Consider the following 11,967-nt stretch of genomic DNA (forward strand, 5'->3'; position numbering starts at 1 on the left):
AAGTTGCTTGATGAGGAGTTTCTTTATCAAATCCGCCCTTTCGCGGCGGGCGGCTTCGAGGTTCTTGGTGCGGACATTGTAGTTTTTCTCGCTGTCGGCGCCGGAGTAGTCTGTTGGCGGAGTGGCTGCGCGTGTGAGATAGTATTTTTCTATCGCTTTGACTAATTTGTCGTCTGGCAGGAATGGTCCTCCGGTAAGAGGCGCTTTGAGGTAGACACGTTCGTGTGCTGTAAAGGGGCAGGTGGCGCAGTGAAGTGCGGGATTGTGGGTGATGCGTTTTGCAACGGGTTTCGAGACGGGCGTTGAAGAAGAGGACGCCAGTCGTAATTGTCGCGGAAGTAGGCTTAGAACAGGCAATGCAGAAGATGCCAGTAGTTCTCGCGAAAGTGGGCGTGAAGCGTTCAAGATGCGTGTGCGCATCATGGGTAGAAGAAACGACATTATGGTGAGACTGGGTAGTTTTGATAGTTAAGACGACCTCGGGAGATGATTATGGGTATGTGAGCTGGTTGTAGAGTTTTTCTGTATGCTATGTAGGCAGCAGGATAATATTTATCCGGTCGTGACAGTCATCTGGTTCTCTGCGGTTTTCCGTTACAGTACCACGGTTTCAGAGAGTACACTCCACCACCATACTTAACACGTCGGAAGGAACCGGCTTGGATGTTACTAATCTATCCCTCCACACAGGCTGTGATGGTAATCGCGTATGTAAAGAGATGTTCGCGGAGATTGACTGTGTATACCATCTACACACACTGGCTGGGGCGCCGGGTTGGCGGACGCGCTTGTAGATGATGCGCTCAGAGACGATCTTGATAATCAGGTAGATGTTCAAAAGATATAGTGTGACACGCAGTAAAGAAACAAGAACATATCATAGCCAACGGAAGGCAGGCAAACTCGCCAAACCAACCACTTCTCCATTCGGCACACCCACCACTATCTAGTATCTACTACTTCCACCAGACTCTACATGCTTTCTAAGGATATCATAGCTCTCGCAATATACGCTCACCAACAAACCAACGCAAGCGAATGACGTGAAAAAATGCTGTAGAAAGATGCATGCTTATGTGACTGACGTCTACTAAAACGACCATCATATACACAACCCAAAAAGGAAACCACCGGGACCCGCCCAAGCAGCAATGACGATGCGTGAGTGGATGACCAGCGGGAAGAGAATAGACAACGTCCCCCTGTCCGTCATATACACATCCACCTCTTTCGCAGGCAGGCAAGGGGATGACAAAGCCTACAAGAAAGGCAGAACCACACCCTTCCTCATCGGACTGCCCCTGCCATCCACCGTGCTGCCCTCAGCACTGTATCCAGAATCGCGATCAACGTCGTCATTATCAAAGTCGATGTCGAAATCCGGTTCTTTTTCCTCCTCAGCTTCCTCGCCGTCCTCGTCCCCGTCCCACGCTTTCTGTGTCGCGCCGCGCGAGTTCCAGCGGAGCGTGCGGCTGATGCTATCGAACCACTCTGTGGGCTGGGAGAGGACGGTGGGGAAAGGGTACTGGGAAGCGGCGATGGTGACGTGGTCGCCCTGGCGGAGCTCGACGCGGCCCTTGCCGTCGAAGGCGCAGTAGGCGGTTGCGCGCGACTTGAGGGGCACGGCGATGCGGAGGAGCATGCTGTCGTTGAGGAGCATGGGGCGGAAGGAGAGGGTGTGCGGGCAGATGGGGGTGAGGAGGATGGCGGGGATGTCTGGGTGCACGAGCGAGCCGCCGGCGGAGAGGGAGTAGGCGGTTGAGCCCGTGGGCGTCGAGAAGATGACGCCGTCGGCTTGGACTACGGTCAGCAGGTTGTTGTCGCCGTAGAGCTCGAGGTTCGAGACGTAGGGCGATGGGCCGCGGTCGATGACGAGCTCGTTGAGGACCTCGAATTGCTCGGCTTCAATGTGCGAGGGTGAGCCTTGGGCCGCGGCGTTCTTCTGGTACCGGTATACCGTGCATGTGAAGCGCATGCGCAGGTTCACGCGCATACCCGTTTCGCACATGATCTTGTCGAGCGCGGGCCTGTACTGTGCGAACTCGAAGTTGGTGAGGAATCCGAGGCTGCCGAGTGAGAAGGAGAGGATCGGTGGCACGATGCGCTGGAAGAGCCATGAAGTGAAGAGGACGGTGCCGTCTCCACCGAGAGTGAGGACGAGGTCGAAGATCTCAGGGGTTTCCCAGCATAGATCTGGCGTCCACCAGCGGAGCATGTTCTCGTAGCGCTTGTCCTTGGCCAACAGCGAGGCTGCGTCGAAGCGCTTCGACTTGCGCAGCTTGTGGTCTACGTAGACATTCACACCCACGTCTGAGCCGTAGCGCGAGGTCGTCATGAGCCATTCTGCCAGCTCGCGCGTGAGGTATACGAGGTTGTTATCGCGCGCCTTGGTGACAATCATGACATTGCGCACCGTCATCTTGATGGGTCGGCGCTGCAACTGCTTCGAGACCTCGCGGACGCTGTTCGCAGTCTGCATGAGCCTCGAATGCGATATCGTGTCGTCTTCGGCATCGCCCATCTCTTCCATGACCTTTCCAAGGTTCACGGCCTTGTCAAACTTCTTGTGGAAGAAGCATGGTGATGCGAGCGCAGCCATCTTGCTGGCGGAAAGGTCGGCTGAGTGCAGTTCCAGCTCGTTGAGCGCCTTTGCGAGTTGCGAGTGCGTGATGCTCTTTGAGCGCGCACTCTTCCCTGCGCTCTCCATTATGGCGGTGTCCATAGACTGTGACGTCGACGATGGTGGTGGCCGAGACTGCAACGCCTTAAGAATGGTCTGGCGGGGGATCGCAGAGTCGATGGAGCAGGCGTTCTTGCGGTGCTTCCGGATGCGATGTTCGCCAAAAGACGGCACGCGCGGGAGGACGGAGAGGTTCTCGATGGACGAGGACTTGGTGATAACGGTGGGGTCGTCGTTGCGGGAGGATTCGTCCGAGGTCAGACTGGCTGGATCTTGTGTTGCAGCGGGCGTACCGCCAATTTCTTGCGTTACTACCGATGCATTATACGGCGCGTCCTGGGGGCAGTGGACGCTGGTCTGCGGAGGCTGTGGAGACTCTGGGCGGGTGGGATTATTAAATGAGGCATCGGCATCGACGGGGTTAAGGTCGGAGAAACTTGAGTTGGGCGCCTGTGGGGACAGGAGCGGATGAACCTTGGCCGGACTAAACGGCTCCCCATTCTGGTATGTTGCCGATAACATCGTCGCTTGATTCTGTCTTAGTGATCGAGCTTCGTTAAGCGCGCTTGGTGTGCAGGTTGGCGAGTGCGATATTAATCGGCGTCGTTATTCGGGTGCGGCGGCAAGTATGTTCGCAAAGTATGTACAGCGAAAGATGAACGTATCCAGACAGTTCGGTCAAAGGTAATAAATGCTCCAGGCAAAATGAAAAGGAGAGGAAGGAAGCGAGGGATTGTACTACTGCATGGGCGCGAGTCGTAACGATGTGTGATGGCTGCTAACGGTGATCGTGTAACCCGTCGTGGAAGTAAAGATTATATTGAAGGAAGAGCCCGGCTCGACCTTGTACAAAAAAGAAGAAAAGGGAGACGTGAAGTGTGCACGACGATGTCGTGGCCGAAAGAGCGAAGGCGCAGGTGGGGAAAGAAGGTGGTGCAGCTTGAGGCAGGTATTAGGCACGATGCGAGACCTACTATATTCACTCTCCGTCTCAATGACATCTCTGCCACCGCCATTATGGAGCAGTGCCACATCACGATCCCATGCGCCAGCCTCAAACCAAAGATTCCGCCATCTGTAGCGGCTAGCCCGCCGGCAACGTTGTGACACTTCGCGTGTCACAAACTCGTGGGTCCACGCCGGAGCATCTGCCAAACATAGAACGACGCTTCACCCCAAACCGCGATCTTGACACAGATCACAACGGCCCAGAAGTTCCTGTCATCCTGTCTTCGCAGGCACGCTCCACAGCATGGCCACACCGCTGGATTGACAGAATCCTTCGATGACCCTGAGGTTCATGGTCGAGAAGCGCTCGCTCACCGACGGGTCTCAGCTATCGGATCATACCGACACCCTCCGTGTTTGATCCACACTTCGTTTACAAAGCCACAGCGGGTACTACAGTCAAGGGGAATTGTAATCGTGATTCAGTACGAATCGCATCACCGCAAAAGTTATGCCATCTGTCGGCTGTACTAGCGAAATCATTTGGAGGACGAAACGACCCAACGTGGCCTAGTCCGCAGCCAACAGTAATCGGTTGCTTCGAATCTTCATCTGGTACAGGAGAGTTTTAGACGAGACAGCTCACTCCTCGCTAAATGTAGACCTCTTTGACACGTCTACCGGGCGATTGCGGACTGCATGACATTGCTGCCGTTAGTACCGATGGCCCACAGACCTCATACGCCACGCATGGCTAAGACATGGAATGAAAATGTGGCAAGCGTGTACGGCACATGTCGCGTGGAACATTGAGTGAAGTGGGCTCATAACCGCTACCGACATGGTTGCAGGGCCCGTCTCCGTGTCGTTCCCGTCCACTCACAGGCCAGCGACTGTGTGTTTGCCTCAGAACTCAAGCTGGTTGCTGAAACTCGCGCATGATAACAGCCTGCCCAGGCACCATTTCTCACTAAGCGTCCGAGAGCCTCAACTGCCGATGTCCTGGAAGCTGGACACATTGTTGTGCGCTGGCAAGTGGGGTGCGGTCCGAAGCGCAAGAAGTAACCAGGCGCTTGTGGCTGTCATGTCGCCGGCTTGGTGTAGAACGTTAGTAGTTAGCAGAACAATCATGCCTGAGCGTATGTAGTCGAAAGTATCGATGTTTCGTTGGGTATGACTTTACAGTCTTTTGATATTCATCACATATCGTGGTATCTAGTGAGGTCGTAACGAAAAGAAATTCGACAAGCCAGACGCTTATTGGAGAGCCTTGCGAGCAAAGGTGGGCAGAACGAAAGCCGCCTCGTGGATCTCCTTGCTGTAGTACCTGCAAAGCTGCTCCTCCTCTTCGGTAGACCAGCTGCGAAGGGGCTTCTTGAGGTCGCGGTTGGCGTCCTTGCTGCAGACCATGAAACCGATCTGGCCGGAGGGGTAGGTGGGGATGGTGGTGTAACCGTACTCGACGTTGGGGAAGACCTCCTTGCAAGCCTTCTTGAGGTTGACAATGAGGGGCATGTGAAGCCATTGGTTCTCGGCTATACAATAATGTTAGCCATTGACCAAAGCAGCACCTTTCCGGCGCATGGCGGTCGAAAAGTGGACGTGAACTGAGCGGACTAGGAGAGGGCTTACAACCTTGGGTGGTAATGACACCGCCTTCGCGGAGCGCACCGTTGAGCAACTCGAAGTAGGACTTCTGGAAGAGAGCCTCGGCGGGACCCTCTGGGTCGCTGGAGTCGGTGATGATGACGTCGAACTCGCCCTTCTTGTCCTCGAGGAACTTGAAGCCGTCGCCGACGATGGTGGTGGTCTTGGGGTGCTCGAAGCCGACAGACATGCCGGGGAGGTATTGCTTGGAGAGGCGGATGACAGCCTCGTCGATGTCGCAGAGGGTGGCCTCCTTGACACAGTCGTGCTTGACGACCTCACGGAGGACACCACCGTCACCACCGCCGATGACCAAGACCTTCTCGGGGTTGGGGTGGGCGTTCATGGCCAAGTGGGTGATCATCTCCTGGTATCTGCTCTACTATTAGCCATTGTCCGCGTTTTCCCATCCGGTTGTGACGTACGAGAACTCATCGCGCTCGGTGCATTGGATGACGTTGTCGAGGACGAGAACGGTGCCGTAGTTGGTCGACTCGAAGATGAGGACGTCCTGGTACTTGCTCTTCTCGTGGTGAAGAACCTCCTTGACCTGGAGGGTCATGGCCTGGCCGGGCCACATGCCGGAGATCTCGCGGAACCAGCCATCTATACCGAATGTCAGCAATTGAAAGGGCGTGGTTGTATGACTGCTGTGAAAGTCGAGTTTACTTACCCTTGATGGTAGGGTGTTCAATGGCAGGCATCTTGAAGGGTTTGTGTGTAGAAAAAGGTGTATAGAGTAAAGGTGATCTACGGAAGTAAACAGAAGATTGACAGAGCTGTCGCCGGATATATATGGGGACCTTCAGGTTGGCGGAGTTTTTGCTGGTGTTTGCGTTGGGCACAATTTTCTAGGCCTATGCACGTCACTGGTCGCGCGCGCCGTACCTGCCCCGCCATCCCCCACCATCATCCTGGGAAGGTCCAGCCGCAAGGCATCTATATTGGGTAGCATTATCTCCATCTCAATTCTGCACTTCATGCCTGCCATCCCACGTCCCTCCTTTGCGTGATTTTCGCGGGCAGACGGCGCGGATGCGACACCGAGTTGATGTAGAGGGTGGCTGAAGCAGTGCTGACAACGAGGGCGGCCGTCAGCCTGCAAGGTTCATACTAACACGCAAATGGGTGTAGACTGCAGGTAGGAGGAGCATAAAGAGCCGGGACGCAACGCTCACAATGAGATCAACACGTAGTTTCATTGCCACTGGGTATCACTCAGAAGCGGCCCAAACATGACCGAAGTCGTCCCAGTGCAAGACCCAGCCCAGGAGGAGCGCAGCAGAGTAGAGCAAGTTGTCGCGACCAAGGCATATGTGAAGGATCCTGAGCTACTACCATGGTACACGAAGGAACTCGAAGAGCCTAGTCCGGAAACGCGAGATTTGTTTGAGAAGTACAGCAAAGTACCACCAGCGGATATCATTACGCATATCAAGCGCGTGAGAGATGAGGCATTCTCGGTCGTGAGTCCAGTCTGCCATACATAACAAGAGCGAGCTGTACTGACGATCTTGTAGTTCCCGTATCCTTGCTTGGGAAATTGGGGTTTCTTGAACTTTTCCATCGAGAAGAACCCGGCCTATCAGGAAGTCCTCAGTCGCATCAAGGACGGGGAGCAGTTCCTTGACCTTGGATGTTGTATGGGCCAGGACATCCGCAAGCTGGTCCACAACGGCGCGCCCTCCGAGAACACGTACGCGTCCGATGTCAAAACAGACTTCTGGGGCTTTGGCTATGATCTGTTTCTGGACAAGTCAACTCTCCAGACACATTTCATGGAAGCCGACATCTTCGACGCCAACTCCGAGCTGAAGCAGGCAGACGGCAAGATGGACATGATCAATGCCGCCTCATTCTTCCATCTGTTCGATTGGGACGGTCAGGTCAATGCAGCTAAGCGCGTGGTCCAACTGTTGAGGCCAGTGGCTGGAAGTCTCATCGTCGGACGCCAAGGTGGCAAGCCTGAAGCCGGCAGCTTCTCACACCTCATGAGAGAGCAGACTGCATTTTGGCACAATCCAGAGTCCTGGGCGAGGATGTGGGAGCAGGTTGGGGAGGAAACTGGAACGGAATGGAAGGCTGAAGCTGTGCTTGGTGAAGAAGATCTATCGAAGAGGATGAAGACGACGCTTGTGCCGGCCGGTACAAGGTTCATGACCTTTACTGTACGTCGGGTGTAGCGGCTTGTCTTTAGGGGTAGTATTTGGTGTTGATAGATACAGTCATTGTCTCACGTACATTTGTATGCATCTCCCTCTATCTGATGACATGATGGTGGCTGCCACATGGAGATTGCGGAGCAGCAGCCAATGAGCGTCATGCAGGGTCCGAGCAGACAGGCGAAACTCAATCTGGCTTCAACACGATTGCATCTCCAATCCATAGCCCATTGATACCAAATCTTCCCGTCGCTCACTCAATAAAGTCACCTCACACATACTTCAACCATGGACCCCTACTCGCCCGAAGGAGGTTCGTCAAAGCGCCGGCCACGCCAGCTCAAGCCCCGCTAATGACCGTCCAGAGCTCATAAACATTCACTCGGCCTTCCATGCCGGCGCCTACCAGCAAGTCCTCGATTTCGACACGTCGTCCTTTTCCGCGTCAAATGCGCTGCCCGTTCGCGTCCTCAAACTCCGCAGCCAAATCGCGCTGGGCCAAGCACAAGCTGTTTCCAGCGAGCTCGCATCCGAGAAGACACCAGATCTGGTCGCAGTAAAGCTACTGGCAGACTGTGAGCAGGGCAAAGACGTATTGGACCAGGCGAAGAAACTGGCAGAGCAACATGGCCAGGAGAACCTGACAGTGCAGCTTTGCGCCGGCATCGTCTTGGAGAGGGCGGGCGAGACGGAGGCTGCGCTTGATGTGCTGAGCAAGCACCAGGGCAGTTTGGATGCGTACGTTGGACATTCACTCTGCGTGTACTATTCTGGAAATCATGGCTAACATGCGAACAGCGTAGCACTCATTGTACAAATCCACCTCCAACAAAACCGCACAGATCTGGCCGCAAAAGAGGCCCAACGCGCACGGAAATGGGCACAAGACAGTCTGCTAGTCAACATTGCTGAGAGCTGGGTTGGCATGCGCGAGGTAGGTCCCCTAATACATCATTGTCACATGGTATGGCACTAACACCACACTCAGGGCGGCGAGAAGTATCAGTCCGCATTCTACGTCTTCGAAGAACTAGCCACGACCGCTCAATCCACTTCCCCACACTCGCTCGTCGCACAGGCCGTATCGGAAATCCACCTCGGCCGCCTCCCAGAAGCCGAAGCCGCTCTCCAACAAGCCATTTCCATCGACGGCACCTCAGCCGACACAATCGCAAACCTCATCGTCCTCAACACATTGCTTGGAAAGAAGGAAGAGACTGAGCAGCTGAAATCACAGCTGCAAACATCGGCCCCACAGCACAGGGCAGTCGCAGATTGGGCGACCAAGAAGGCCGAGTTTGCCAGTGCCGCCGCAAAGTACACACCAAAGTTTGAGGTTGCTTCATAGGAGGAGGACGCCTTTGCGCACTTGGTGTCTACGGGAGTGGTGTATCAAGACCTGGATGCTATGGAACGTGAGCCCAATATCAGGCCTGGAGCGACAACATTCGACGGCGCTACTTAGGATGAGCGGAATGCCACGACTGTGGAACGAAATATCACGAATATGTTTACGCATCCGACGGTGCAAGATTTGAAGGCTGCCGGTACGTGGGCATCCGATAGCGATGATGAAAATGAGGAATATCGTAAGAGAAAATAGACGACATTGCAAACATGTTATATTCATACCTTCATGGGTTGAAGCGGTATAATGAACACAGAGAAGCACTCGTCGTGTCTTCAACGCGCTGACATTCCAGAAAAAGTAAGGTCGAGGAGGTACAACTCGATGAATATCTACACCTAGAAAAGATCGAGATCTTCAACTGGCACAGAAGACGCACCCTCATATAGCCCCTTCGTCATCTCACCATACATGATGCCATCCACATAAGTCTCGCCAATAAGCTGATAACCCTTCCCAAGCGGTCTCAACACCACCGGCACCTTACAGCCCAGCAGCACAGCCACCTTATCCCCAGGCTCTACAGTAGAAGACCCAACCCCAAGATAACCCCCCTCAGTCGTATAAACAAACCTCTCGTAGCAGACCTGCCCAGCACTATGCTCAAGCGCAGTCCACAACGGATGAAACGGCGCCGAGACCGAGAAATCAAATCCCTCTTTTTCTCCCGAGCCTTCTCGGGAACTCGACGCCTGCGCTTTATTCTGTGCATCTACCAAACCAGCCTCGACATGCCCATGTAGTTCCACGCCATCCAGCTTCAGATTTCGCATACTGCGCCACGCACGCTCGAAACCTGACGCTCGCATGTAGAAGGGAAGAGGCCGATCGAGAGTGTTGTCAGCTTCATACGGTGCCGTCGTGTCCCTCAGCTCATGCCACCGTTTCGCGAAGACGGTCTTGAATTCAGGAGGAGGTGCGCCCCAGGCACCCATGCGATTCGTATTCGCAGTCACTGTCCTGACCAACGCTTCAAAGGCAGCGATTTGTGTTCCGTACGCGTTTTTCTTGCATCGAGATTGGCAGAGAGACGTTGGTTTTTCTGTCCACCATGGATCGCCTGCGACGCCATCCACGGTATCGATGACGACTCCCTTACACCTCAGAAAGATACCCGGTTCGATCCTGTCGCTCGAAATAGTCGCCACAGCCGCCGCGCCACCCGCCGCATCGAAGAACGGCCACTGCTTCCCCGTGTACAGCGAAGTAAGCATATACTGCGGTTTCGAAGGCCCCCAATCCGGGAGCCAAGAAGGGAGCGCATGATACGCTCTCGGTTGCATACCCGCGAGACAAACGACATAGAGATCTTGCTTTTGCTTGATAAACTCTTTCAGGAACGTGAACCAGATGTCCTCGGCCTTGGCATCGTAATCCGGCGGACACAGCTCAATCAACTCGCGTCCACTGAGTCCAATCTTGGCAAATAGGTGATCCCGCGGGTCCGTCGCGTTGGTCAGTCGGGTCATCTGCAGTGTGGCCAAGGCGGAGAGCTGTTCGCCTTCTTGCAGACGCCGGCGTAGGTTCATTAGGTTCCGGGCTGGGTCGAGCACGCGCGGGTTGATGTCTACGGCTCGTGTGAGAGCGGTGACGCGCTCGTTCTTTGAGGGCGTGAATTCCATGAAGATGAGGTGGTCGGCTGCTTCTAGGGCGTCGGCGGAGAGACGTCGCGTGCCGCAGATGAAGACTACGTCTTTGGCTAGGGCGAACTCTTGTACTATCCTGTGAGGTGGGTGTATGAAGTCAGTCAATGGCTCATATGCTGTTCGTACAAAGAAAGTACTGACCATGCTCTTTTCCACCAGTTTCGCGCCATTAGGGCCCGTAGGCCTTCCCATGTGGGGTATGTATCTGGGTGCATGCCTTCGTTTCCAAGCCATGGTCCGATACCTTCTTCGTTAGAACGACTAGCTAGGTTGGCGAGAAAGTCCATTGCCAGGTTACTCCCTTTGGCAGGCGGACCCAGCCACGCCCACACATTAGTCGCGTTGGAGAAGATTTGCCGCATGAGCGTGACTTGGATGTTGCGCTCAGGTATGTTGTTCTGGTCTATACACAAGGCATCGGCCCAGATACACTGCGGGACTTCGAGACGGATCGACCGCAGTGCTTTGGCTAGATTTTGGTGGAGGAACGTCTCGTGGCCGTCCACATCCACGGATTCAAGCAAATCATCGTTGTCGTCGTTGCCTTCTAGCCTCGACGCCCACGTGTACGAAAGCGCTGCGTAGGATGCTTCTGGGTGTTCTACGTTGTCGTGGAAGACGTGCACTCGCAGTGGGGCTGTTATTGATACGGCAGGGATGAGGATTAGCAGCCGAAACTCTTTCTCCGCTAGAGGTCGGTACTCTAGTAGCGAAGACATGATGGCCGCCGCGGAGCTTGCGGTATGCTAGGGGTTGGTCATTGCTTCTAAACCCGGGTTTCTGGGAGGCCGGTCTTTAAACTAGGTCAAAGTCGTGGCATCGGCTAGCTGTTTGCGTAGGAATGCTCAAGTGCTGACGGGCGCAAGTGGTGTGATGTCACAAACAGGTGCGATACCAAGGACTGCCTACGTTCAGCCTCATCAGCGTGGAAGGATTGTTGAATGAGAGAACATTTAAAGCCACAGCTGTTATGGCTAGGTATGCCTAGTATTTTTCCGATGGTTGACATGAAGTTGATGGATTATGCTATCGTGATGTTTACCCCACAGTGACTGTGAAGGACCCTGGTGCACGAGCCACCTAGGTACGGATTAGATATCGCGCAAGGCTGAAGGATGTCTTCGCCCCCACACTCTTCTTGTATTTGTATTCAGTTTAGTAGGACAGCTCCAAGCTGACTATGGAAGTGATTCGTCTCTTCAATTGGACGACTCGGGTTGATAGAGTTTTCTGTAGAGTTGATGGCTGTGGGAGATGATACAAACACGGTCGAACAGCTTGCGCTCCATAGCTGTACGCGCGAACTGTTCCTCATCCAGCACGAAGAGTGCACACTTCGATGGCTACCATTGCAGTCGGCTCTGAGGACTAGACAGACTTGACAAACTCAGACGATCAGTTTTTCTGTGAGCTGGGAGGCTCTCGTGAGGCTTTGGAAGTAGTACCTGGGTACCTAAGTTGAAAGCAAGATCTTAG

At 54.3% G+C, this 11,967-nt stretch overlaps 5 protein-coding genes across 5 annotated transcripts; 2 read left to right on the top strand and 3 right to left on the bottom strand.

Annotated features, from left to right (window-relative positions):
- Positions 1-1,258: 1,258 nt before the first annotated feature.
- Positions 1,259-3,202, bottom strand: J4E88_010569 (uncharacterized protein; the record flags this gene model as incomplete). Its single annotated transcript, XM_049404160.1, has 1 exon — positions 1,259-3,202. One exon carries the CDS (start codon positions 3,200-3,202, stop codon positions 1,259-1,261), a length of 1,944 nt encoding a protein of 647 aa, XP_049250125.1.
- A 1,683-nt stretch (positions 3,203-4,885) lies between these two features.
- SPE3 (putrescine aminopropyltransferase) lies at positions 4,886-5,979 on the bottom strand (the record flags this gene model as incomplete). The annotated part of the gene is made up of 4 exons (XM_049404161.1): positions 4,886-5,163; positions 5,261-5,649; positions 5,701-5,881; positions 5,949-5,979. 4 exons carry the CDS (start codon positions 5,977-5,979, stop codon positions 4,886-4,888), a joined length of 879 nt encoding a protein of 292 aa, XP_049250126.1.
- Positions 5,980-6,510: 531 nt separating this feature from the next.
- J4E88_010571 (uncharacterized protein) lies at positions 6,511-7,458 on the top strand (the record flags this gene model as incomplete). The annotated part of the gene is made up of 2 exons (XM_049404162.1): positions 6,511-6,741; positions 6,796-7,458. 2 exons carry the CDS (start codon positions 6,511-6,513, stop codon positions 7,456-7,458), a joined length of 894 nt encoding a protein of 297 aa, XP_049250127.1.
- Positions 7,459-7,725: 267 nt separating this feature from the next.
- Positions 7,726-8,785, top strand: J4E88_010572 (uncharacterized protein; the record flags this gene model as incomplete). Its single annotated transcript, XM_049404163.1, has 4 exons — positions 7,726-7,750; positions 7,803-8,175; positions 8,236-8,371; positions 8,426-8,785. 4 exons carry the CDS (start codon positions 7,726-7,728, stop codon positions 8,783-8,785), a joined length of 894 nt encoding a protein of 297 aa, XP_049250128.1.
- Positions 8,786-9,544: 759 nt separating this feature from the next.
- J4E88_010573 (uncharacterized protein) lies at positions 9,545-11,210 on the bottom strand (the record flags this gene model as incomplete). Its single annotated transcript, XM_049404164.1, has 3 exons — positions 9,545-9,549; positions 9,633-10,567; positions 10,633-11,210. 3 exons carry the CDS (start codon positions 11,208-11,210, stop codon positions 9,545-9,547), a joined length of 1,518 nt encoding a protein of 505 aa, XP_049250129.1.
- Between the last annotated feature and the right edge of the window lie 757 nt (positions 11,211-11,967).

The sequence above is a fragment of the Alternaria novae-zelandiae genome (assembly GCF_023758075.1).
Source record: "Alternaria novae-zelandiae strain BMP 2774 chromosome Unknown scaffold_35, whole genome shotgun sequence".
NCBI classification, from domain to species: domain Eukaryota; kingdom Fungi; phylum Ascomycota; class Dothideomycetes; order Pleosporales; family Pleosporaceae; genus Alternaria; species Alternaria novae-zelandiae.